Source organism: Oreochromis aureus, linkage group 1 (genome assembly GCF_013358895.1).
Source record: "Oreochromis aureus strain Israel breed Guangdong linkage group 1, ZZ_aureus, whole genome shotgun sequence".
Lineage (NCBI taxonomy): Eukaryota > Metazoa > Chordata > Actinopteri > Cichliformes > Cichlidae > Oreochromis > Oreochromis aureus.
In genome coordinates this window covers 14,064,933-14,092,860 of record NC_052942.1, presented here as the reverse complement: position 1 = coordinate 14,092,860, position 27,928 = coordinate 14,064,933, and the positions used below count along the sequence as shown (strand labels likewise).

At 41.4% G+C, this 27,928-nt stretch overlaps 2 protein-coding genes across 2 annotated transcripts; one reads left to right on the top strand and one right to left on the bottom strand.

Moving 5' to 3' along the window:
- Positions 1-12,249: 12,249 nt before the first annotated feature.
- LOC116311649 (E3 ubiquitin-protein ligase RNF128-like) lies at positions 12,250-15,138 on the bottom strand. Its single transcript, XM_031728838.2, is given in 1 exon segment — positions 12,250-15,138. A coding segment is annotated over 1 exon segment (1,086 nt). The 5' UTR covers positions 14,695-15,138; the 3' UTR covers positions 12,250-13,608.
- Positions 15,139-19,937: 4,799 nt separating this feature from the next.
- On the top strand, positions 19,938-27,272 carry LOC116311648 (sodium/potassium/calcium exchanger 5). Its single transcript, XM_031728837.2, is given in 10 exon segments — positions 19,938-20,237; positions 20,949-21,128; positions 23,142-23,225; positions 23,455-23,558; positions 23,710-23,810; positions 24,631-24,914; positions 25,031-25,237; positions 26,616-26,717; positions 26,867-27,042; positions 27,044-27,272. Coding segments are annotated over 10 exon segments (1,548 nt in total). The 5' UTR covers positions 19,938-20,074; the 3' UTR covers positions 27,191-27,272.
- Positions 27,273-27,928: the final 656 nt, after the last annotated feature.

The following is a 27,928-nucleotide window of genomic DNA, read 5'->3' as shown; positions in this document are numbered from 1 at the left end:
TGTTGTAACAAATGTCTATATAGAGCTAATATATTTAAGTACCTCAACTATTCTGAAAAAAAAAAAAAAAAATTCAGATGTGGTGATTTTCTTTTCTTTTAGTACATACAGCCTGAAATCCATTTAGCACAGAGAATCTTCATCCATTTGGAACAACCTGCTTTCACATTACTTTTTCATGTAAATCCTCATGCATCAAGTGCTTTTAAAATCGACATCATGTGGGGAAAATGGCCAAAACCCTTTAGTCCTCATCGGTCTGCCCTTGAGAGCAGCTCTTATAATACTGGCTAGTTAGAGTAGTAGCTTTAGCTTAGCGGTTGCACCTCTGCATGATTTTGGAAAGTAAAAAGGCGTCGTCTGGCCTTAGGAGCACTTCAAAAGGCCCATAGCAGTGTGAGCGGCAGCACAAGTGACAGACGCACACAGGGGGTCAATGGCTTGTGTGCGTTTGTGTGTGTAAGTGCGTTGTGTACATGTGTGTTGCTGCATAGGTGCACGCGTGTTTGCGTGTGCTTGTGCATTTGTGTTTATCTGTGTGCGCGTGGGTGTGTGCGAAGGGAGGGGAGGCCTATTAAAAAGCTGCCTGAGGAGAGGGCTTTCAGTTGGGAATCTATGGGGGGCAGAGAGGATGGCAGGGCCATTGTGTGTCATAGTTCCATCCTGAGAGCTGGAATTAGAGGCTTTCTCCTCTGCTCGACTGGAAGACTCTGTACCACCACCGACCCCATGTTTAATTAGAGCAGCTCTAGAGAGACAGCCTGGAGAGGGAAGAACACGAGCAATGAATATAAGAAAGAGTCAGATTTAACTCTGAAAAAAAAAACATAACTGTGGGTGAAAGAGGGGGAAAGGAAAGAAAATTGGATTCACACCGTTTGGCAATGCTGTGCAAGTCTGATTGGAAGCGTAATGAGGTACACGATAGCAACATGATGTGAAATATGATAAAGATTAGCCTGGTAGAATTATGAGAATCTCTATGGCATGGCACTGATTGGAAATAGAAGCTAATACGAGTAACTTTCCCAGAGTGCATTTGACTTTCAAATCAATAATCTTCCACTCTTTCAGGACTCCTCACACAAACGGGCATGATGTGCCTTTGTGGAGGTTATAGTCCAATCAAATTAGGCAAACAAACATTAATGGATGATAATGAATGTGAGCATTATCTCCAAATAAAGTGGCCATTAATATTGATGATTGTTTTCATCCCAACGCATTACAAACCGAAGCAACATCAATATTTGTCAGAGCAAATGAGAGCGAGAATGTACGTTTATCAGTGATTGGGTAGCTAAATGGATATATGGAGGAGATAAACACGGGCTGTTATCTCCTCTGCTGATGATCTATCCGTTTAAGCTTGTAAGGTTCATTAATGTTAAATGGGTTGATTGTTATGGGAGGTAAACAACGTGTCAAGTCTTATTCCAGAACGACTCATTCTGCTTAACAGAATGAGTAGTCGGAGCCATTAAGGCCCGCTAGTGAAATGGTTCGTCTTTGAAATACTTGCTTGTTTGTTAAGTGGAAGGGTGATCAAAAGGATGTCATTTTAAATGCTGCTGCTGATTGATTGTGTGCCTTTATACGCTCACCTGACTAGGCTTTGCACAAAGAAAAATGATTTAGCGAAGTAGGAAAAGGATTTTTTTTCCAGACACCCATGGCATAATAGTGTAAAAAAACTAATAAAAAAACACTTATGGGACATCATAGCACTACTGACACACACACATTTAAGGTGCGCCTTGATCCTGACTTTATTTGAGCTCTTTCTCTCTCCGCTGTGTTTAATCCTGCTGTCTGGCATGTTCCACCTGATTAATCTGATCATTCACTTCTGACAAGCCCATTTCTTAACCCCACCACCCACACACGCAAACAAGCGCCTACACAAGTGAAATGATACAAACGCATGATGCATGTCACACACACACACACACACACACATGCATCCAATCTGACTTGAAGGGCAAAGAAAAGAAAAAAACACAGAGAGCGAGATTGGTGTGTTGGTTCGGTCACTCACCAGGAAAATGTCCCATCATAGCCTGCAGTTACCAGTGTCACACATCACTTCGCATGACCAGATATAAACACTGGTCCATTTAATGTTAGATTTACACACACACACAGATATATACATATACAGTATACTGTATATGTACACATAATTCGATCTAATCAAGCTAAATCCAGGAAAAGTTTTTCCTGTAAATAATGATCCACATATATGCTCCTAGGGGATTTCAGTGCAGAGCCATAGAGCGCTATGAACTCAGCAGGAAAGAAACAAATGCAAATGTGAGGTACAGCTGTGGGGTTGAAGCTAGGTTCCCCATACAATGCCTGAACAATATTGTCCTTCACCTGCTGAGATCTAAAGGAGTAATCAAAAGGCATGGAGAGTTGTGGCGACTGATTCTGTGCAGGGGACCTCACTAACTCTGACTGACGCCCTCAGACTACAGATAAGACTAAGAAGAGTGTGTGTGCGTGTATGTGCGCACGCGCGTGTGTGTATATCTTCACGCATGTAACTAAAGGAAGCATATCCCTCCCTGTGTTGAGCAATATCTTTGCTCTCACTGCTGCGTCCCCTCTCATTGATCCTGTATTCCAAACAGTTCCTCGATGACCAACCTGCTGTTAGAGTTCTTCTTGTCGAGGTTGATTTAGCTGAGCCTGGCCGGGCCTAAAACTCTGAGGGGAATTTTGTCTCAGCGGCTGTAAATTACATTTATTTACAAGAGGGAGAAAAATGTGGGGGTGTTTTATCTATGTTCACATTGCATCTGTCTAAACCCAGCCGGTAACTCTTTCTAATAAGTTGCTTTATAAAGAGTATGAAAGTTGGAGCTATAGACCATTAATGGAAAAACTTTGTGGTTTCCAACGTATGAAAACCATCTGCTGATGTTTAATTTTTGCTCATATTAAACTTACTTTGTCAGAAATAGTAATAATGTGAGAGAGTTAGCCAGGTGCGTGGATTAGCAGTTTTGTTCCATTCTGCATACAGCAATTAGTCTGCACAGGGTCTTTTATTTTGAAAAGTCACTGGAAACTCTATGGTGTTTCGGTGTCTGACTTCCTGCCCTCCTCATCTGCTCTATACAGCTTGAAGAAGGTTCTGTGAAAAACAGATTTGGTGATCATTTAAGCCATGTGGAGAAGAGAGCTGCTTGTAAAAGGCGCTGCAGCATGTGGAACGGTAAGGTGGAGCATCCGTGGGACCTCTGTGCAGCTGTAAAGAGAAACACCCTTCAAGCATGTTATTAGTGTTGATGTTGTATAGCTTGTCCACCAGAGCGCACTCTGTAACTTCCCTGTTGGCAAAACACGACAACCAGCAGATCCAATACAGTCAGACGTGAATAAGTAAATGAATAACGACACATAACAAAAAGAAATATCAGCTGATATATCAGAACATCAGATTGTTAAATCAACAAATGTAGGTATCTTAAAAGTACTTTTTACATAATGCTGTAATCTTATCCCCTGAAGATTCTTTTCAATATCAGACATTATGACATTGTCATAATGGCCCATCTTTCCTAGACTCAAGAACTGAGCAACCAAGCTTGGCACACAGGTGCATCTCAGGCCCCTGAAGATTATTATCTATATCACATATTATGACATAATGATGTCAATTTGTAGTATTTATAGTATTTATGCACCTATATCATGTTAAAAAAACATTATAGCAAGGTTGTTCCTTCCAGCTGCTGTCACACCAGCACTAAACCCCATGTATTAATTCACACATGTATACACATATGCACACAGTGGGGTCCAGCGTGGAATAGTTTTCAATTAGTCTGTGCAGTGCTCTGTCTGGCTATTGATATTCATCAACTGCACTTTGCCATATTCTGCTTCCATATTTTAGCCACTCAGCATCAGAAAACATCTCACTATTTGTGTCATATGTACATATACATATTTACTTGTATATAAATTAGAATTTAAATTATATTTGTATAACACATAATTATTACACAGGGTATATTTTTCTTCTCGTTGTAAAGTATTGTTGTTATTGGATACAGTTTATGCTTTAAAATTCCTTACAATAACTAAAACAATATCTAATTTATATCCATAATTAGGATCAAAGCATATCTATTGAATTAGACATGATAATATTATGAACTTATTACTTGACACGTCATCATTTTGTCCAGCATTTTAGAGTAAATAAGTAATGCACTATTGTGATGAAATATTAGTTATGAAAGTTTTGTTTGTTTGTTTTTGTAAACCTACATTTCTTGCTGATGAGGACAATACTGAAACCATGACTTATTAACCATTATTAAATTCATTTGTGAAGAATTTATGTGCCACAAACACTGAATGATGTCTTTTGAGAAAACGTTGACACCAGGAGAATTTTTTTTTTTTTGTTTGCATCTCAGCTTCTCCTAAGCCACAAATCCCAGCTCTTTCTAGACCACACAGCAAACTCTCACAAAGAGCTTTGCCTGCGGTTTGGAGAAGGTGAATGCAAACTTTGCCAAGCGATTCCCTCTTTCTCTCTCATCAGTGTAACAATCCTTTTCCAGCCTGAGGCCAAGATCCTCTTTGTTTATGTAACATCACATGATGTCCTAGATGACCCTACCTGAAGCTAGGGGCTCGTATCCATTTCCCAGCTCCGGCTCTGCAACCCTCCCCCTGCTCAGGCCTCGGCTTAGCCACAGGCCAGCTATCCCACTGCTTGGACAAAGGGAGCTTCACGGGGATGTAACTCATGCTTGCACATACAGTCAGAACAAAGCCTTCAACTCTCCTCTAGCAACAACAGCGCCTCTTGTCTTGAAAACTACAAGATTCCAAATACACCATGAATAATATTTTAATTTATTTCTTTTAATAGCCTTCTGTTATTTTAGCTGGCATAAAAACTTAAAACAGTAGTTAAATCACTCAGGTACACTCTTAAGTCATCCTGTGAATGTTTCTTTTAACAGCGTGACAGAAGAAGAAGTCATTGTCCAAATTATACAATTAGGATCATATCACAGACTTTAGTTTTCTGCTTGCTACTTATCGGATGGAGTCCTAACGTCTGTATTGCACCACAAAAACAGTCACAAGGAAGCAGTATGATGATAACGTTGTTTCCATAAACAAGATAAGGGCTTATGAAACAGAGACATTTTAAAGAAACAAACCCACTAAACAACCATGGTTCATCCACACCAGCCAGGACCAGTTGTGTGTAGTATTGAAATGAAATTTAGATTTAAGCAATTATTTTGCAGGTTTTCTATGACAAAAGTTCTTAAGAAGTAACAGTCCTTTTTTATCTTTTCTATTTTTTATACGTGACACTTTACTGATAACACATACTTGTTATACTGAGGCTTTGCAGATGCGTGATCGTTATCTATGTGGCATTAACCTGTCTGCTATTTTGGATGTGACAATGTAAGATCAAGTGTCATATGGGCCTAGATAGTGGTTAGTGGCCTTGCAACCATCAGTTGCTGGGGAGAAATGCATATTCACGTTGTTCGCATGCAAGTTCCCACTGTTGTTTGTGGAGCATGCTAAATTGTCTACAAACACTTGTCCACTACTTTCAGAAATGTGAAAATGGAAACGGACACTGTTGCTTTCAAAGTAGAGCTTTCTTCCTTTAAGTTGCGTTGTCTGCGATGCTGAGGCTCACTGCGTGCTTTGAAGGCAAACATTCCTGGTTTCCATTTTCCATTGTGCTCTTTTTAAGTTTGACTGATATTCGGTTTGTAGTTAGATAGTTAGTAGTTTGCAGGCACAACGGCATCTTCAATAAAATCTACAAGCAACCGTAGCAATCCGCTAGCGACCAAAGCAAATGCAAGAAGATTTTTGAAGCAGCACCCTGTTTGCAATCAATTTCACCTACCGACAACCGGGAACTCATTTAGGGCAGCGGTCCCCAACCTTTTTTGCTCCACGGACCGGTTTATGTCCGACAATATTTTCACGGATTTATTTATTATTATAGATTTATTCATAACACACGTGAAAAGGCCCAGGGAAACTGAGTTAACAATAAAAACGATTAAAGAATGACGTTAAAAACCCATAAAAACCCTGAGAACCATCAATTTCACACTCGAGCCTCAACTCTCGCGTCCTGGTACCAAACGACTCACGGACCGCTAGCAGTCGTTGGCCCGGGGGTTGGGGACCGCTGATTTAGGGAACACATTTCCCCCTTGTTTTTCCCAGTGTGTCACGCCAACTGAGTTGACATAATGTCAAGTCATAAAAGTAGATGCAGGCTGTAATAATCTGGAGAAAAAGCTCAATTCTGCACAGTCGTTTTCATAAAAATATTTTATTTGGGCTTCAGTATATCAGCCTTTGAACTTGATACACTTTTCTACTTTTGTTCAAGCTAGTTCCAAATAACGTTGGGCGGTAACATTTTTCCAACCGACAATCGTCAGTCCAATAACCGATGATAGGCGATATATTCACACAGCTTTTTGATGGCGGAGCAAAGTAATCATACACCTTGACTGCTTCTCTTAGGTTCAACCAACATTATTAGCAAACTTACTCATGGGCAAATAAATATGTAATTAAATCGCTCTGATCTGCAAAAGGCTCAGCCTATTACCAATGGTCGATAAATTCATCGATAAGTTCTAAAGCCCTCTCTCATTCCCCCACTATTACCAGATCAGCCAATCCGAGCTCTCTCACTTTTCTATTATTTCTCAATGTGAAAGCATCTGCTGTATATATATATAGACGGACGCCAATGGACAGAACACACACTGGCATGGAGACTTTGCATGAATATAAATGGTTGTAGTGTTGCTGTAAGAAACACATGGTGGACACAGAGCACACAGGCAGCAGGGAATGCAGATGAACTGGAAAACAGAGTAGAAGGCTGTATCACACCAACCTCTACACGCTGTCGTAATGAAATAGAGTTTAAGAGTTTATCCTTTCTTTATCTTCATGATAAGGAAAGATAAACATCACTTCTTGTGAGTCAGATTTGCTCTCATTTCATCAAACATCTCTTGCAAAATCCGACTGAAATTGAGCCATGTCCAAGCATTGACCCTTCGCATTTAAAAATTGGGACAAACCTCTTCCAGTGACTTTTATTGGTAAACCAAATGGCAGCCACAGCTTGTGGACAAACTGTTGAGGGAAGCCCAGGCAGGCCTGTAACAGATGGTCGGAGTGAACGGGTGACTGTTGACAATGTGTGCTGTGTTTGGGGACAGGGCATGGCAGAAAGAAAAAAAAAAACAGAAGAACCTGAAGTTTCTGTTGTGCTACATTAGACATATCGAAACTCACAATGGATGGAGGCTCACACAGAGACACACACTCAGTATAATACCTTGCTATCACAACAACACAAGCGGCACAGCAAAACAGCGCCCGCTTAACACTAATACCACAAGACTTGCACATACCAGTTCTTTGTTTAATGGCATTACTTTTAGCTTTTCCCTAAGTCTCCTATGCTTTTTCCCTTACTCCCAAATCCAAACCAAACATCCTGCCCCTCCCATCAATCCCCAAGTAAAGGCTCTTTTGCATTTCTCTTTGTCCTGCTTACTCTTTGCAATTAAGCAAATGGGTCATTAGTTAAACGCCACGGGCAACAGGACACACGAGGAGTTAATCAGAGTGGATTGATGGACCACTTGCAAGGAGCACGGCGCACAGGCGCATGTATCCGCTCACAGAAGCACATGCCCGCTTTCACAAGCTATTGACATTTCTGAAGAGTTAGCCTCCAGTAAGAAGCGCATACATAAAATTACAGAAAATGGCAGCAGCTGATGAAAAGCGGCCTGATCATTGATTCGTGTTGTCAAACTGTGCTGAGTGGCAGTTTCTTCAAGAGGAAACGTTGGTTGAATCCTTGCCTCGGGCCATCAACATTCAGACGGAGACAAGAGGATATTTTTCCAGCAAGTGATGGTGCGCGGCTCAATCACCGAGGTCGAAGACTGCTGACAAATCATTTTCATGAAGTATTTACAAATACAACTATTGATGGGCAAACCACATCGGATTTGCGGAGGCTTGATTCGCACCGGGCAAATTGATACGATGAGTACGCGGCCCGTATCCAGACAGGTGTGAGCTCAGTGTTAAGCGGTCACTTAGGCGTCGGAGACAGAGGCTGATTGTGAATGCAGACGTGTTTCTCAGCCCTTTTCTACTTTAAACGCTGGTTTCTCTGGAGGCACGCAAACCATCTCTTTTTATCTGTTTATCTGGCACTCTGGTAATAACATGCACAACTGCAGGATTTTGTTTTTGGAATATGCAAAAGAGAAGAATATGCATAGGCGGGGTCACAGATGTTTTGCAATAGCATGCACACATCCTATGAAGAGCTACTTTTTCTGTGAGTGACTTTTTTGAATTTGTGCAGCACATTCCCGGCAGAGCAGCAGATGTTTAAATCTACCACCAGATAATGCTTCAGCCTGCACGAAGCTCTGCTGGAGGAGCTGCTTAGCATGTTAACTTTGCAACACAATACATATGCAGACATATCTGTAATAACATAAAAGCTGTTAATTCTTCAAATTCACATGGTGGAAGAAGAGGAAGCTACTTTTGGCCGCTCCTTTATTCACAGGAGGTCGCCACTGCGAGCAGATCCGCATGTTTGACTTGGCAGAGTTTTTATGCCGGATACCCTTCCTGATGCATCCCTGAAGGGATTTCTGTCTCCTCCCAGGAATGAACTGGGGATCTTTTGCTTGTTAAGCGAACATGTACACCCTGATACTTTTTTAGTGTTTAAAGAGTTGCAATCTTACTTAATTTTGCAACTTTAAAAAGGTGAACCTGACAAATGTTTGGTATTAGTGCTTTTAAAATTCTGCACACTCTCTTAATTAAAAAAAACTATTAACAACCATAATGCATTAACACATATATCAAGAAATCAAAAAGCACAGCTTCTCCAGAATCTCATGAATGACAAAGATTCCCCTGATTTCTCAGCTACTGAACATAATGTTGGATTAATATTTCTCCACTAGATGGCAGGCTTGCGGTCCCTTCAGTCTTTCAACGCTGAACCAGACTGAGCAGGTAAAATGATAAGTCAAAGTCAAAGCTTAAAAGACTGATGCAATCCATAGATCAGATGAGTTGTTTGTTCCTGGTGTAATACGGTCAGAAAATAGTGTGACATTACTTTCTTCCGTTGAGTCAGAGGGAAAGAAATGTTTCCCAGTCACATGTGATCTCTCTTCCTTTGACCTTGCATGTCTGCCCTTTTGCTGCGAGCAGGAAAAAGAGAGCGACTAATGGCGAGCCAGCCGACATGTCGGACAGGAAGGACATGTCAGAGAAGTAACAATGCCACAGCATGGGATTTGTTTAGTCGGGCGCACTCAGCATTATCTGATCTACCAGAGGGACAACAAGAGGAAGGAAGGCCTGACAACATCGAGCAGCAGCTACAACTCACACCTGGACAAACCTGAAACAGTGCGGCTGGGGTGGGGAGGATAGATATATGCACAACACGATAAGTAGCCAGACATGAGCCACATCAGTCACCAGTAAAATATCAAGTAGCTTTTACTGAACAAAAGAGTCTTCTTAATACTTTGAGCATAAACCTGCAGAGAAGAGCTGTGACTAGCATTCTCAATATTTTCACTTCATCATGGAGCCAGTGAGATGTGAAGAAGGGGGCCTTGTGATTTATTTGTCTGTGTAAGCACAACATAAAAAATGTTTTATGTTGTACTTCCCTCGCTAAATTGATTCATTTGTTTCTTAGTGCGCTTTTGTAATCAAATTTCTCTCGTTCATTAAGATAATTACTCAGACAGTCTGGGACAAGAGAGCCATGGACAACCACCAAGTAGTGTAATTCGATTAAAGAGACTTTCTTTTGCTCCACTGAAGCCTCTTAATAGACAGACCACAGAGTGGGATGGATAGATAGATAGATAGATAGATAGATAGATAGATAGATAGATCTAGTTTAAGGTCAATCCAACATGCTAGCGTTTGAACTTGTGTGTATGTTTGGCATATCAATGCCTCAATAAGCGGACAAGCAGAACTCCTCAACTGGGCCATTAAAGTACACTGCCACGTAAGCGCTCTATTTCATTATGACAGGATTTACTACTCTGTATGTTCCACTCAAGCAGGAAATTGTCCTGAAGTACCTGAAGATCAAATATGAAAGGGTGGAACCGTGCAGTTTTACCTTCTCTGGAAGGCAATTTAAAGTCACTGCAAGCATTGACTGTGTCCACCAGGTGGTGCTGCAGGACGACACTAATGTTCACAAGGAAGACTGAGACTTACAGAGAAGCACTGTTCGTGCCTGAACACAAAGCAGTGTGTTCTTGTTTAATTGCGACAAACAGCAGGCCAGAACACCTTCCACTGTCTCGTCCAGCTGCAGGCCTCCAGCCAAGTGTACTTGGTGCCATAGAAAAACATGAGATGTTTACTGTGATTAGGCTGTGCAGGAGACGATAAGCTATCGGGCCACTACGGTAGTTAATTCCATTGTTTGATTCCTATCTGGAACTGAAGGTCAAGTGTGGAACCAGGGTATAGCCACCGACTAGTGTGCCATTAAATGAAAACCTTCTGACTCAATTTTCTCAGAACAACTACAATAAATCAGAAGAGCACCGCCGCTGAGCAGAGCATGCCTCTAACCCAAAGCCTGCCAGTTGTTCCCAACACGGCCAGTTAGTTCAGTATTGATTCTCTGTCGTGCTGTTATACCACTATAACCATCTGACCTATGAAAGCTGAGCTCACAGCACTGGCCTGAAATCCAGCACACACTGCCCTCCAAGGGGAGAGGGAGCGCCATGTGAGGAAACACTTAGGTCACCCTCTGGGCTTAGGACTGCCGGACTTTCACCGAAAACGCTTGCCCTTGGCTCATGCCCTGTTAGTATCGCCGCTTTAGTCTCTGTGCTTCTAACCATGCCTGCCTTGCACAACTTGACCCCACTCTTACATTAATCTTTTTTTTTTTAAAAACTCCTCTTGTGACAAATCAATCAATTCTTTGATCAATGTGTGGAAATTCTGACACTCTCTGACAATATAATAAAACGGCAAGACGTTAAAGCTCATTTTAGTTTTTATAAGGGTGTGTTATAAGCTAGTTTTACAATGCGCACCTTGACCCTTGCAAGTGGAAAGTATGACATAAACAGATGCTGCTTGCTTGCCTGAGTGAAAAATATGAGCACCAAGGACTAATTACTCACCATGCCGTTTAGGTTAGTGTAGCCTCTGATCATGAGGACTACAAAACAAGGCAAAGCCCAGAGGCACAGAATATTTAAAAAGAAAACTAAAACTTAACATGTGAAATCAAGCAAATAAACACAAAGCAAGCAAGAATGCACGGGAACTCAAATTCATGCTTATATCTTTTTGATTTTGCTTTATTGCCAACTATCGGATACCTTGGGGTTCGAAAATCAAGCAATCTGAGAAGAAAACAAACAAACGGCCACACAGAGGCCACGGTCTGTGGTAAACTTATAAGGTACTAACTGACTGACTGAGTTTCAGGTGTCACACGTGGTCATTACTGGAATTCAGTCGAAAACAAAACCAAAAGATTGGGAATCTCTGCTAAACCGAAAAAGCTCTGTACCAAAACTGGACCAGCCTCGGCTCACTCAGGCTCCAAACCACTGACAGTGAAACCATTTTTATTTTTGCAACTATTTAGCTTGTAATACAGTATTAAGTAGTAAATGCTACTTTGGGTCCACTTTGATAACCTATTAACATTATTTATTAGCTAAACAGACTGATTATCAGCATGTTGTTTGTTTTGAGCAAAAAAATATATGACACATCTTCCCAGAGCTTCAGTTTTGTTTACATGTTTTGGATTTTTCCAACTCATCACCTCCTCAGGTGATTCACTGTGATCACCTGAGGAGTAGACGAGCTTGCTCGGCTTGTTCGTTCAAGCCCGTATACTTCTGTGGTATGATGATTATCCCACTGAAGCTTAAGGTGTGCATGTGTGTATCAGCTCCCACCTATGCAGGAGTAATTACAATTTCACTTCTCTCCTACAGTTATCCCTGTAGAGACACATCTCTGAAAGTGAGAGGTTCCTTTACCATACTTTTTAAAAGTAGAGTAGTCCACCTACACATTCATACGCGTTCGTGTTCATGCATGCGTCACTCCCACACACACAAACAAACACCACTTCACAAGTATGTGTCCTCGTTAAGTTGGCCTCATTTTGAGGGATTTATTTCATTCTAAAAAGCATCAATGTGATTTAATACAGAAAGTAATATTCATTTTTTACAGTGCAATTTAAGACTCCTGGAATCTGTAAAACAGCCGTGAAAATGATTCGATATAAAATCTTTTTAGTACCATGATCGGCACATCCCGCCAGAAAACAAAGAAGTGAAATAATTCTTTAGCTTTATCCTTTATGGAGGGACACACTTTGAATCGTGGAAGAATCTCAAACACGTTCCTATATTTAACCGTGTGATAGATCAGAGGTAGAGCACAGGCGAAACCTGGAAGACATGTTCATCAATAACAATTTATGTCTGCAAATGAAAATCAGCGGTACTTTCCATAGTGTGTTACCTTTATATTAACAGGTAAAGTTGATTGAGTGATAAGCCAATCTCAGTGTATTACTTAAAAAGATAGCACACACAATAATTCCACGATAATTACACAGTAATTCCCCCATCCAGCAGCCAAGAAAACATCTTTGGAAGAAAATTATCTACAATGCCAATGGCTGTTTTATACATATATATATATAGATAGATAGATAGAGAAATAGGTAGATATGTCTATTGCAACATGACTGCATTACATTTCACTTCGGGTTGTGATCTGACCGAACATGAAAATTCTTATTTCAGCACATTGTCATGCTATGAGCCTCTGGCCCTCAGGTGTTTTATTTACTCATGCCAGAGAAATGCATGCCATGCAGTGTTTCCAGACAAAGGTGTGTTCCTGAGGGTGAGTTTGCAAATCCAGAATGACAACCCAGATGCAAATGGAAAAAAAACCACTCAGAAAAAGAACGTACAGTCATTAGGACAAAGTGGATTATGAGAAATATTTGTATTGCAGTTTAAAGGAAAAGGAAACGTTTGTTGTATATTACTGCGAGCAGTCCAATATTGAGCCTTTTATTGGAAGAAATATGGCCCAACTTTCTGATATTTACTTTCCTTCCTAACCAACATCGACTGCTTTGTTGCTTATGCAAAACAGCAACCTGACAATGGTGTCGCTCCATGACTGCTCAATTCTATTCTAATGAACACACCCACTGTTTACAGACTTACACCAGAACAGAAAACAAAGAAGAAGCACTGACATTTAAGTTAATGACACACATCCGTTGACATTTTAAATCCTTGGGTTCTTTTTAAAATCATTTTTTCATGTCCACATTGCAAGATGAACATTGTCTCCTCTGTTGATAGATTAAACTTTGATTCCACTGGATCACTGTGTGCCAGAAAAATATGTCTTTCAAACAGGGAATTTGACTGAGTCCTGATTTGTGCTTTGTTTTGTTTCCACTGTTGCTGCTCATCCCCTTGCAGCCTCTGAGTCTTCCTCGAAGGCCCTGTTGTCATAGCGATGCTGCTGTCTCTCCGGGTCGAGGCTCCCTGGGTCAGTGAGTGGGACTTCATACAGGGTGTCTCCTGTCACTGTGATCACAGTGACATCTGGCGGTGACTCAGCAGAGAAGCTCTCTTTTCTGTCGTCCTCAACGCCCAGGGCCTTCAAGATGTCGCACTTACACATAGGGCAGGTTCGCCTCTCCAGCAGCCAGGGCTCGATGCAGGTTTTGTGGAAGATGTGATCACACGTCAGCACGGTCACCACATCGCCTACCTTGTAGGATTCGATACAAACGGCACACATCGAGGAGTCCGAACTGGTTTCCCCGTCCCCTCTGTTGAGCGTGCGTACCTGCAAACGCTTAATTGCCTTCTTGGCCTCGGATTTCAGTCTATTCTCATTGCGCTTGCTCCTGCTCATATTGTAGAGACGGTTTGCGGAGATGAACACAAAGTAGGCGATGGAGGCTGCGGTCACAATGAAAAAGGCAATGGACAGAAAGTAAAGCCAGTAGGTGTCCATCCAGGGCCCGTGAGCCATGCCTTCACTAATTATCATTTGAACATCGATCCCGTTTTTCAGCAGCCTGACAATCTCCATGCCCTGAGTGTTACCAATCATGATCGCCACAATATCGCCTGCATCTGAGTGTGCCATGTGTGTAGTGCTGTTTCCACTGCCGTCCACATTATACACAACAACAGCAGCTGCTCAGAGGCGTTTGGCAGCATTGATCTTCTCACCAAAGGTGCAGTTGCCCCTCTTCACCAGGGCTATCCACGGTGGTGAGGTTGTGTTGCGGCCGTACACAGGATCTGGGCCACAGCCTTTGGGGTCTCCCACGGGAAGTGTAACGATGCCCGAAGCGTTTCTAACGGGAGAGTTACGGCCATACAACCCACACTCACAGTATTTCTCCTCAGTCTCATTGTAGTTGCTCACAAAGCTTATTTCCACGTTGGCAGTCCAAAATACAAAGGTAGCTGAACAGTGAACAAGCCCTGACAAAAACAGCAAAAGCAGCAGACGTGGTTGTGTCTTCTCACCCATGGTAACACTGTTCTTGAACAAGAGGAAGTCAGGCTTATTTAGCCTCTTCAAAACTTCTTTTTTTTAAAAAGAAAAAAGTCCCAGTTCCTGGTCTGTTCAAGTCTCAGCAGTCTCAATCCGGCGATAGTTTCACCAAGCCTGCTGTCTTCAGTAATATGACACGAGCCTTTGGTAACATAAAACAAGCTACGCGTCAGCCACTCACCTCTCGTTATCTTCCTGAACCTTGAACACTGAACACTCCCCGCAGAGGGCAGGGTGTTGCTATTCAACAAGTTGAAGTACACAAAACGCACAGACCTATGCTGTTTCCAGAGCCAAGGAACAACATTCGAGAAGGAAAGACATGATAAGCAAACGATAAGAAGGCTTTCATAAGGCAGGACTGTGACAGCAGTAAAAACTGCTGCGTTCTCCTTGTGTAATGATGACAAAAGCAACTCAGCCAGTTTTTCTAGTCTGACTAGTTTCCTTCCTCTTTTTTCTGTGGCTGCGATCATTGTTTTGTTAAGGTGACAGGCAGGTTTTGCCCCTCTGCCTTGCGGCTATTGTCTCTAATATACAAATATAGTCTTGTGCATATTATGCTGCAGTAGACTAATGTTGCTGAATATTTTTACAGGCTTATAGAAAAAAACAGAGTGAAGAGGATAAGACGTTTGCGCACAAGAGTAATGTTTTTTCCATTGTGTTGATACTGTAACTAGAGACTCATCCACCACTGCAGGCATACCAGTGACAACTGAAATAGAACGAGGCACTGTCAAGTTTCCGCTGTATCTTCTTACACACAAGTGAAAGCACACAAACACTAAGAGACAAAAAGGCTTCAAATGACAAATTAGATGGTGAGGTTGCTGTCCAGCTTGATATTTTACCTGATTGGATTGGATTGAGATCTGCTCTATTGGACTGAGCCATTTTTACCTTAGTTCACACACACACACACAAAGAATGTGTACACAATGCGCTATTAAATAATCCATTTGACTGGGGCTAGCTCTGTAAATAAAAGACTGTGAGATATTTCCTTTTAGCACAGCTAGAAGTCACAGTTTCTGATAACAGGAACAATGGTTCTGCTCTGACCCATAAATTCCAGAAATATTACAGTGTCAAGCTATGAACACGCGCTCCAAAAAGATCATGTCTTGTTCAAGTTAATAAAAACAGACATTCCTCTGTACAGGTGAAGTTTGGCGTTAGATTCTAAAGGTATCCTGAGACTTTCTGATCTAATACTGGCATCTGCTGGCTGGTTAGTGGTGTGGTCAAAGGCAATGACAAACCTCCACCAAGCTAGGTGAGTCAGATAGACGTGCAAACTGTCAGCACTGGACATATGTGCGCATTTGCTTATATTTTAATCCAAGAAAAGAATAGTGATTTCAATAGTATTCAGCGATGTTAGTTTGATGATGAACTTAAACTCACTTATTTTAAAAAAAAAAAAAAAATTAAAGAATAAAAAAAATTAAATTGTAGAGAAATTAATGCAAGCAGTACAGGGGAAATGAATTTGTACTAATTCACTCCTAAAAGGTTCATTAAATAATAAAAGATTAAACAGTATTCAGTTGTTATTCCAATAAATGAACAGAGTCATTAAAAGAGATACTTATCAACCACTTTATTAGGCACACTTTGCTGGCACTGAGTTGGACCTCCTTTTGCCTCCAGAACTATTGTAATTCTTCGTAGCACATTCAACAAGGTGCTGGAAAAATGTCTCAGAGATTTTGGTCCATATTGACATGACTGCATCACACAGTTGCTGCAGATATGTTGGCTGGCTTCATGTGCCACCACATCTCAAAGGTGCTCTACTGTATTGAGATCTGGTGACTGTGGAGGCCATTTGACAGCAATGAACATGCTGTCACTGCGGTCATAAAGGGATGGCTATGGTCAGCAACAACACTCGGGTAGGCTGAGGTGTTTTAATGGCACTCAGTTTTTATTACACCACTATCAGCCTGAACCGCTGATACCAGGCTGGATGGATGCACGCTTTCAGGTTTTTATGCTATATGCTGACCCTAGCATTCAGCTGTGTCAGCAGAAATTGAGACTTTACAGACCAGGCAATATTTTTCAAATCTTCTCTTGGAGCATTTTGGTGAGCCTGTGTGAACTGTAAACTCAGTTTCCTGTTCTTAGCTGACAGGACCCGGGGTGGTCTTCTGTAGCTGTAGCTCCTGTATTTCAAGGTTTGACATGTTGCATGCTCAGAGATGCTCTCCTCTTTTGGTTGTAATAAGCAGTTACCTAAGTTACTGTTGCCTTCCTATCAGCTGGAAGGAGTCTGGCCATTCTCCTCTGACCTCTGACACCAACAAGGAATTTTCTCCCAGAGAAATACTGCACACAGCAGTTTCGGAAATACTTAGTTCAGCAAGTCTGGTACTAACAACCACGTTCAAAGTCACTTAAATCACCTTTCTTGCCTGTTCTGATGCTCAGTTTGAACTTCAGCAGTAACTGTTGTGTGATTGGTTGATTAGATATTTGCTTTAAGGAGCTGTTGAACAGGTGTGGTCTATGAGTTTAAATGAAATGATAAAAAAATAAAACTTAAAAAAATGGTGGTACTTCCTAAATGTATTCATCTCTTCCAAAACATACCCATCTCTCTCACATCATCGTTTTTTTTTTTTAACTATTGACTCTATCATTATGTCTTTCATCTGGGCAAATAAACCCCACAGAATTACAAAGTCACACTTGCAGAAACCCTCCTCTGAGGGCGGACTAGTCCTCCCAGTTTTCTGGAACAGTGTTTCAGCTGTTCCTGCTGTTCAGAAGGGATGCCGTCCTTCCTAGCCTTTTATAGAGGCGCACAACGCTAAATCCATTTTTGGTGCGTCAGTTGATGCTATTCTGTTTTCTAAGCCAAACATACCTACCAAACTTCTTAGCAAAGATTTTGTCCCATGTCATTCTCTTAGGAGCTTAAAGCAAGTTAGGGGTGCTTGGTCCATTTTTGCCCCCATAACTCAAAACCTTTCTTTTTTACCTGGCTTGATGGACCCTGTGTATAAGCATTGGTCGGAATTGGGTCTTCACACTATTAAGGACGTCTACATCGACAATTGTTTTGCTTCATTTGCTCAGTTGCAATCAACATTTATACTTCCCTCTGCTCATTTAGTTCGATAGTTACAAATGAGGTATTTTGTCAAACACTCTTGATCCCATCTGGATCAGCCACCTGCTCATAGTGACTTCTATGATTATTTGATTGAAATCCCACTTCCAAACACCTAATCAGCCAGTTTACTACACTTTTTACACTTAAACCACCACATCAAGGATGCTTGGGTTAAGGACATGGAAGTAGACATATCGGACGCTTTGTGGGCCAATGGGTTGAAGAAGATTAAAAAATGCCAGATTACAATTTACACAGTTCAAAGTCCTTCATCATTTGCATTTCTCTAAAACAAAGCTAGGCAGCATTTTTCCGTCTATTTCCTCATTGTGTGATAAATGCAAAGCAATGGAAGGAAGCATTGGCCACCTTTTCTGGTCTTGCCCTACACTCAGGAGTTTCTGGGCAGATATATTTAATATATATAACCGGATTTATGGTTTAAAATGAAAGCCGGATTGTATACTTGCAGTGCTAGGCTGCTCCCTAACCTCCCTAAGTCCTCTTCAGAAACCCTTAATGTTTGGCATGTTTGTAGCTAAAAGCTATTGTAGCTATTCTTAGAGCCTGGAAATCACCATCTCCTACCTTGTTTAGGTTTTGGCTACGCGAGAGGATTGTATGTTTGTATATTGAAGAGGTTTGTTATCGTCTGGCTGATACTCACTTTAAATTTGTCAAAATCTGGGGCCCTTTTGTCAATCATATTAACGGGGATTTAACATAAATTTTAACCCATTTGACTGCACTTTGTGTTTGTGTGAAACCGCATCTCTGCCGGACCCTGATTCCTTCCTGGACTTGTTCCCCACATCTTTTGGACTTGGAGAACTCTCTGTTGCCCTGTCTAACCCTGTCTTCATACAGAAGATCATCTTCGGACACTAGCATTTCTCTTGAACTTTTGATTTGGACTGGCTAACCGGTTTGTTTTATTTGTTTTTTTTCTCTTCTTTTATTGTTTTCCTGTTCTGTTTTTTTTTTGTTTGTTTGTTTGTTTTTGTCTTACTTTCTGTGCTTGGATGTCATTGTTTTTATTTGATTTTATGTAATTTTTTATATTAAAAATATATCCAAACATACCCTCTATTTACCAGAATACATGTGTTGGTTTTTGGTTTGGTTTGGTTTCTTTAACATTGCCTTATTTCTTGTTTCATGACTTCCAGGCTAGGCCCTTATCAGTCTACACAGGATGACCAGCAAACCACAAACCCAGTCAAAACCACACAGGGGCGCCAATAACTCACAGCTAGGCTCAGCATCATTCATCACAATTAGCACAACAAAACAAGCAAGTTCAGCTTCATTCGGCTAGTGTGCACTGCTCACTGGTGCAACAGAAATGTCAGACTGATGATTTAAGCATTTGTCAACCTTAAAAGTTGCTTTCATAATGATTAATCTTCTGCTTAATGAAATACGTGCAATAGACACAGAGCAGCTTCTCAGAAAACCAGTAATTGAATTGACTCACCTTTTTTCAAATCATCTTATTTGGACTCAGGATAAACTATCCATCATTTTAACATCCATTCATTTTCATGTCTTTGGAGCACGAAGGCGATCCACACAGAGAGCACTCCTGACTGACGCTCTGTGGCTCTAGGGGAAACTTTGGGGCATGTCCAAACAAGCCCCGGCATCCCGTCCCTCCACATACTCACACCCCCTTTTTTCCTCACATGTGAGTAGTATGAGTATCAGTCTACAGTGTAAATAAAACTACACTAAATCCTGTTTATGGTGATGTTCTGTCTACAATTACGAGTCAGATATGCGCAAAGGCCTAGTTGAGTGGCCTGCATGTACGCCCACAGTGCCACTGTTTGACGTGAAGATGATCATCTCCAAATTCAGCAAGTGTGTTGCTTAAATATGTATTTAATCAAGAAAACATTACATTTCCACTTGTAAAGCTGTATTGCAACTGTGTTTAAAGAAATCTGGATTTCACCCCCGCTGCGCCTCAGGCTGGAGTGTGTTCAAATCGACTGGAATGACTCGCAACTCGTGATCCCCCATTCTTAGTAGCACCAGACTTTAAAATGTCCCCCCTCCCAGTAATCTCTCTTTGCAGCTTGCAGCCGTATGTAGTGTTAGATGCAGCGCTCACAAGCAATTTCAGTCCTTAGTACATTTGTGCAAGCTTGTTAGAGTAAAGACACACATGCGTCCTTGGACTAATCGCTAATTTTGTATTTATTTTTTGTTATATTTAATTTTCAAATGACTATGGGTACTGCTGTAGCTGTGCAGAAAAAGAAGAGAAAAGATTTTATACCTTACTTTCTGGGATTTGTAATATTTTTGTATTGCACGGTCAGTCTCCTTTCAGTAACAGCAAAAACAGCACAGGGAAGTCACTCTGTCAGGGTGCGTCGGGCCGTGGGTAAGCATATCTGAAACACCGTATGCAAGTGCGTGCAGGATTTTTGGGTTACTTTGTAACATTTTAGAACTGCCACAATAATCCGAGGGTGCTTTGTTTCATAGTGACAATCTGTTCAGTGTGTCATGAGTTATGTCACGGCAATAATGTGTGCGCAATCATGTGGCATAGCAACTGTGGCAATGTTTGCTCTACTAATCGTCGTATCTTATCGACATGAAAGACCGTGTAACTGCCATGAAAAGAGATCTAACCATCTTGGCTTCTTGGGGCGACAATTTGTGTGTATGAGTTGTTAAGAGTCGTTATTAGAGTCCTGTCAGGTTAGTTTTTACATTTAACGATGATTAGTTTTCGGTGCTTATGTATTTTATTTGATAATATTCTCGCGTGTATTTGTCAGGGGCGAGATTAAAGTTGAAAGAAGGTATTATCACACAAACGTTACTGGAGGCAACTGATTCATCCTCATCCCAGTCTCCATAAAGGCATTCTTCCTCAGGCTTTTCCGTAGTGACGCATTCGACCAAAATGGCCAAACTGAAACTTTTCTGTGTAATTAAATTTTAGTTGACTTTACTAAAATGTTCTAAAATGTTTTTCTTTCTTATTTTTGCATTACTTTACTATGATAACCTTGATCTGAACGTGTGTGTGTGTGTGTGTGTGTGTGTGTGTGTGTGTGTGTGTGTGTTGTTCCTGCCGTTTTAGAGAATGAGACCGAATGCATCCCGCCACAGTCCTCCGAGTTTCCTGAAGGCTTCTTCACAGTGCAGGAGAGGAAGGATGGAGGGCTCATCATTTATTTTATGCTTATTTTCTACATGCTTTTGGCTGTCGCTATAGTCTGCGACGATTACTTTCTGCCATCATTAGAAGTAATCAGTGAACGTAAGTTCTACATAACACACACGTTTCCAATAGGACGTGTGTGTGAGGTGCAGGCTTGGGTGGAAGTTCTCATTGTATTTTTGCACTGTATGATTATCAGAGCAATTTATTTATAACAGCAAATTCTAACATCATTTCTTGATTAGTCATTGACTGACTAAATAAGCCCACAGTGGGCAGATATGTCAAAGTCAAAGTCAAAGTCAACTTTATTTGTCAATTCTACCACATGTACAGGACATACAGAGAATAGAAATTTCGTTACTCTCAAACCCTCAATGAATAGCAAATGAACACTTGGATATAAGAGAGTGGTTAAAAAAGAATGCAAGTAAAATAATTAAAAAAAGTAAAAATTTAAATAGATACAATACAGTTTTCCGTATAACAAGAAAGCTATGCAATATACAATATACAATATTCAAGTAAGGGTAAATGACATTAAGTGTAAACCAGGCAGAGTAGTGCAAATAGGCAACTAGTGCAAATTTTTAATAATGTACGGTAAGAGATAATGTAACAACAAAGACTTATGAGATAATGGCAGTCCAATGCTCCACAAGGTGACTGGTACAGGCCAGTGAGTGAGTCAGAGAGTGTGTGTGTGTGTGTGTGTGTGTGTGTGTGTGTGTGTGTGTGTGTGTGTGTGTGTGTGACAGAATTCAGTGAAACCGTGGAGGAGAAGAGGGGAGAGGGGGCAGAGTCGGGAGGGAGTTAAGCTTCCTGACAGCCTGATGGATGAAGCTGTCCTTCAGTCTGCTGGTCCTGGCCTGGAGACTCCGCAGTCTCCTCCCTGACGGCAGCAGCTTGAAGAAGCTTTGCATTGGATGCGTGGGATCAGCCGCTATGCAAAGGGCTTTTTTAGTAAGACGGGTGCTGTAAATGTCCTGGAGGGAAGGGAGAGAGACACCAATGATCCTCTCTGCAGCTCTCACTATGCGTTGGAGGGTTCTATGACAGGACGCATTGCAGGCTCCGAACCACACAGTGATGCAGCTCGACAGGATGCTCTCGATGGTGCCTCTGTAAAAAGTGTACATGATGGGGGCTGGTGCTCCTGCTCTTCTTAGTTTGCGGAGAAAGAAGAGACGCTGCTGTGATTTCTTGGCCAGTGCTGTGGTGTTGTACGTCCAGGAGAGATCCTCTGTGATGTGCACACCCAAGAACTTAGTGCTGCTCACTCTCTCCACAGACACTCCGTCAATGGTCAGAGGGGCATGTTTGGTGTGCATTCTCCTGAAGTCCACAACAATCTCCTTCGTCTTCTCCACATTCAAAGAGAGATTGTTGTCAACACACCACGTGGCCAGGCGTCTCACCTCGCTTCTGTAGTCGGTCTCATCCCTGTTACTAATGAGACCCACCACCGTTGTGTCATCCGCAAACTTGATGAAGAGGTTGGAGCTGTATAATGGAGTGCAGTCATGGGTCAGCAGAGTGAAGAGGAGGGGCTCAACACACACATCCCTCAAGGGGCCCCGTGTTTAAAATGATGGTACTGGATGTATTACTGCCGACCCGCACTGCCTGAGGTCTTCCGGTGAGGAAATCTAACAGCCAGTTGCACAGTGAGGTGTTGAACCCCAACTGGACCAGCTTTTGAGTGAGCTGTTGGGGGATTATAGTGTTGAATGCTGAACTAAAATCTAAGAACAGCATTCGAACATATGAGTCTTTTTTGTCCAGGTGTGTGAGTGCTGAGTGGAGTGCAGTGGAAATGGCATCATCGGTTGAGCGGTTGGGCCGATACGCAAACTGGAAGGGATCCAGGGAGGGGGGCAGGACAGTCTTGATGTGTTGCATGACTAGTCGTTCGAAGCACTTCATCAGGATGGGAGTGAGTGCAACAGGACGGTAGTCATTAAAGCAATGTAATGTAATATCAGAGACAAATCCTTAAAAATATATATATCATTCTGTTTTTAATGGGCCATTTGAGGAGGGATTGTGCTATTGTTGAACAAAACTGTGCATTATAATTTTTTTGTGTGTGTTATTTTGGACCTCTCTCAGGTCTGGGATTGTCACAGGACGTAGCAGGAGCCACATTTATGGCAGCTGGAAGTTCTGCACCTGAACTTGTCACAGCCTTCCTAGGTAATCACCCATTGAGTAAAAACCTAATTATGATAATGATGACCCCAGCATGATCATCTGTGTCTTTGTGGCGTTCCCCAGCCTGACACAGTGACTTTACCATATGGGAACAAAAAGGAAAAGTGTCCTTGAATTAGGCTATTTTAACTTTCAGCTCTTTATTTCTTTTCCCTGTCATGCTTCCTCATTGCTCCTGGCTTCAAAGCTAAAATGTGCTCTTTACTGTCAGGTGTGTTTGTGACAAAAGGGGACATTGGGGTCAGCACCATTGTGGGATCGGCTGTCTACAACCTGCTAGGAATCTGTGGTGCCTGTGGACTTTTAGCCTCTATGGTACATTCTGACACGATAACACATAAGATACAGACAAACATTACACTTCTGCTAACTACTTGTGTGTAGCAGTTCCACTTTTGCTCAGCCAAAACAGAAGGATGGTTGTGTTTTATGAGCCTTAAACCACTTATTTTGTTTCCTTTATCAGGCTGGGCGTCTCACCTGTTGGCCACTATTCAGGGACTGCCTGGCATATGGGATCAGTGTCGCTGCTGTCATTGGCATTATTTCAGATAACAAGGTTTACTGGTGAGTGTATTTGTGTGTACTGACTCATCATTACATGAATCATCTTAAGACCTTTCACCACATACAAACAGGGGTTGAATTTGGGTTGTAAAAGACTTTGTCCTTTTATAAGAGACTATTTTATAACCCAAAGGGTGGTAACAAGATACAAAGTCATTTACAGCTTTTTATTGCCTCTTGTGATGTAGACAAAAACAAATTAAAAGAGATCACAAAACAATTTGTACAGTGCAGGTATTTACAGGGTTTTTTTTTTCTTTTTGTTTTTTTATGGTACTGTCGTAACTATATCCATGGCTAAAAAAAAGTAACAACAATTTGGAGAATTACAGATGGAAAAAATGTTGAAATAATCCAATGGTCAAAAGCCACTGAAAAGTATGTTTTCTGACCTTAATTGAGGGAAGTGAGACCTGCAGTGTTTTAGATGTTGATCTGGGTTCTTTTGCGACCTCCTGGGTGAGTCGTTGAAGAACTCTTGAAGTATTTTCGGTAGGCCGGTCACTCTGGTGAAGTTTCACCACTGTTCCAAGTTTTCTCCATTTTTGGATAATGGCTCTCACCGTGGTTCATCACTGCTGTTACTTACACATACATAATAAGTGAAAAGTGCATTTTGTATTTACTCAGGTTATCTTTGTCTAATATTAAAATTTGTTTATGTTCTGAAACATCTAAGTCTGACAAATATGCAAAAAAACGAAAAACTCAGGAAGGGGACAAATGCTTTTTCACAGCATTGTATGTTTTATTGACAATTTTTTTTATTTACAGTATGTCAATGAACTATTAATGCTCAAACTGTGTATTTTGTTGACAGGTATGATGCTGCCTGTCTCCTGCTGGTCTATGGCGTTTACATTGTGGTTCTGTGCTTTGACCTTCGCATCAGTGAGTTTGTCTTGAGGAAGCTGAGTCCTTGCTGCACGTGTCTGGGTTCAGGTTCTGGTGAAAAGATTGAGACACAGCGTCTGCTGGGCTGGAATGACGACACCAGCTTGCGAGTCCACAGTCGCTCCAGAACAGACAGTGGGATCTTCCACGACGAGTCGGGATACTCTCACCTGTCCCTCAGCCTACACGGACTCAATGAGATTCCTGAAGGTAAGGCGCACTTCTTGGTGGCACAGTAAAACTCCTTTTTCACCACCACTTTGAGTCATTCGCCTTCATGTTTGATCTACGAGAGATATATGATGTATATTCTCTCATACCAGCAGAGCATAAAAGTGTCTTTGCCGTCCCGGAGAGCGACCTGAAAAGGATTCTCTGGGTACTGTCCCTGCCTATCATCACTCTGCTTTTCCTCACCATCCCTGACTGCAGGAGAAGGTTCTGGAAGCAGTGGTTCATGATCACTTTCCTCATGTCAGCAGTCTGGATCTCAGCTTTTACATATGTGCTGGTGTGGATGGTCACTGTAGTCGGTAAGATGGCTGTTTTAACTCTGAAGTCTGTAATAAAATTCTGTAGTTCTCATTAAACTTTTGCAGATTAGCTGCAGGTGTAAATTAGCTCATCACCCACTGAGCCACGGCAGATCACAAGTGTTGAAACTTGTGAGAAAAACATTTGATTTGCAGAGTACAGTCACATGTTGGTCTGCTGGTTAATTCCTGGGATGCCATTGTCTGAGCAGGTTCAGAGGGGGCCTATTGTAGCTCCAGTGGGCCATGTGCCTAGCCGGCCACAGCAATTAACAGGGGGCTCACCCCTGAGGAAACACAGTCATGTGAGGACTGGGTGTATACAGAACTTGGCAGGGCTGCAAGAACCCCTCCACCTTCCATCTACAAAAGAATGAACTATAAAACTGATGTACGTTCAGGGTAAAAAGGCAAAATCATCATGTGACAGTGGCAGGTCTACTTAATGTATAATGAGATTATTATCCAGTAGTTCTCAGAAAGGCTCACATGCACATACAAGGAAAGTTGAGTCTTACGAAATACCAGGCATGTAGGCTCTGTACCGAATTGGACAGTACAGAGAACTCAGTCACAGTTCACAGGCAGGATTGTAAGGATTCATTTAAGGTGGTGATTAATATTGGTGAGTTGTTTTCTGGATCACTTTGCCTGAAATTTATTTATTTTCCTCTGATGAATGTGGATTCTGGATAATGGACAATGTCTAATAATGGATTGGATTTTCAAAAAGCGAATAGGAGCAGATGTGCTGTTTACTTAACTTGATAATAGGATTTCACATTTCTGTGGAAGATCCACAGTACTATGTACTTTTGAGCGACGCCTCATTTCTTGAGAAATATTTCCATCAGGTTTTCTACCTGACCTTTTACAGGGGAATGTTTCTGTTGAGCAACTTAACACTGACCTATGAGTCATTCAAGCATAAAAAACCAAAAAAAAATTACCTAAGGGAAGAACCAGTGTTGTGTCTACACATTACAGACGACTTAGCAGAGAACCAATTTAATTTGTATCTTTAGGCACTTTGTTACTAGCATCTTGTCGCAAAACATAATTTGTTCGCATTTTTCACCGACTTGACCACAGAAGTGGTATCTCTTTAGTTGATAATGCCTGTCAAGAAGCATCAGCCATCTGTAAAACAGTGCAGGCTCCATCATGGTTTGGAGCTTCATTTCAGTCAGTGGTGTTAGACACAGAAATTGCACTAACTCAGTTTTTGCTTTATATACTGTAATTCCATTAATCTCTGCACCCATTTCCCTAGCAAAATACAACGAAATGAGGAGTAGTTCAATATTTTTGCACAACATTGTATCTTGAAGTTATTGGTAGGGTAATCTGACCTTGCGTTGGCATTGTGTTTATGCAGGTGAGACCCTTGCTATTCCTGATACTATTATGGGACTTACTTTGCTTGCTGCTGGAACCAGTATACCTGACACCGTGGCCAGTGTGATGGTGGCCAGAGAAGGTAACACTAATATCCAGTTTCATTAACTCCATTTAAAATTCCTAAACACTTGCTTGCTGAACATTTAAACTTCCACAGCTTGTTCACTCAAAACACGGGAAAATTAAATTCTTTAAAATTTCAATGTACACTTTTTTTTTTTTCTTAAGGGAAAGCTGATATGGCCATGTCCAACATTGTGGGCTCTAACGTGTTTGACATGCTGTGCCTGGGTTTGCCTTGGTTCATCAAAACTGCCTTTGTGGACACAAACAACCCTGTAGAGGTCAACAGCACCGGACTGGTCTTCATTTCCTCCACACTTCTCCTTTCAATCGCCTTCCTTTTTCGTAGCCGTGCACATCAACGGATGGAAGTTGGATTGGAAGTTGGGAATCGTTTCGCTCATATGCTACATCCTCTTTGCCACTCTGTCCATCCTTTATGAGCTGGGAATTATTGGGAATAATCCCCTAAGACTGTGCAGCGACTGAGATCTGACCTTCTCAGGACTAAAGCCATATTTTCTGAGACAAAACAAAAACGTTAAGCTTTTAAAAATTTACAAATATCAAGTTTCTTCAAGCACATACCTGATGGTCACATCTCAGTGAACTATTGGTAATATAATTACCAAAGGTGGCAGTGTTCCTAGGATCCATGGGCGTGTTCACCAAGATCCAGACAAGACCAGTATCATCACAAGGCCCATCTTCACATTCCAAGACATTCCCTGTCTTACATAAGGTCATGAACAAAAAGCTACTGCTCCCACAGGTTTACTGCAGATTTCCAATAAGAAAAGAAATAAAAGGTTTAAACTGAACTCATTTGGCCTTGTCCTTTTTAAGAGGATGACTGAGCTAAGACAAAAAGACTTATTTCTCTGATAAGCTTTTATGAGCGAGAAAGAATGGTAGGAGCCATAAATAGTAAAAAAAAAAGAAAAAAAAGAAAAACTTTCCACTCATCTTCAGTTCCCTAAAACTGTCACGCATTCATTTTTTTTAAAACCACCAAGTCTGCAATGCTTATGTGGACTTCAGACACTAATCTACTCTTACAAGAAACCAACAACGTTGTAGTTCAAACTAAGCACAAAAACCTTCCAAAGACTTCCAAGAAAGGAATTAGTTCAAAACTGTAGCAAACCTAATTCAAATAAAGATACAGTTAAAATCGAGTTTTAATCTGTAGCTTTGATGAAACCTTTTTAACAGCTTGAGGAAGCA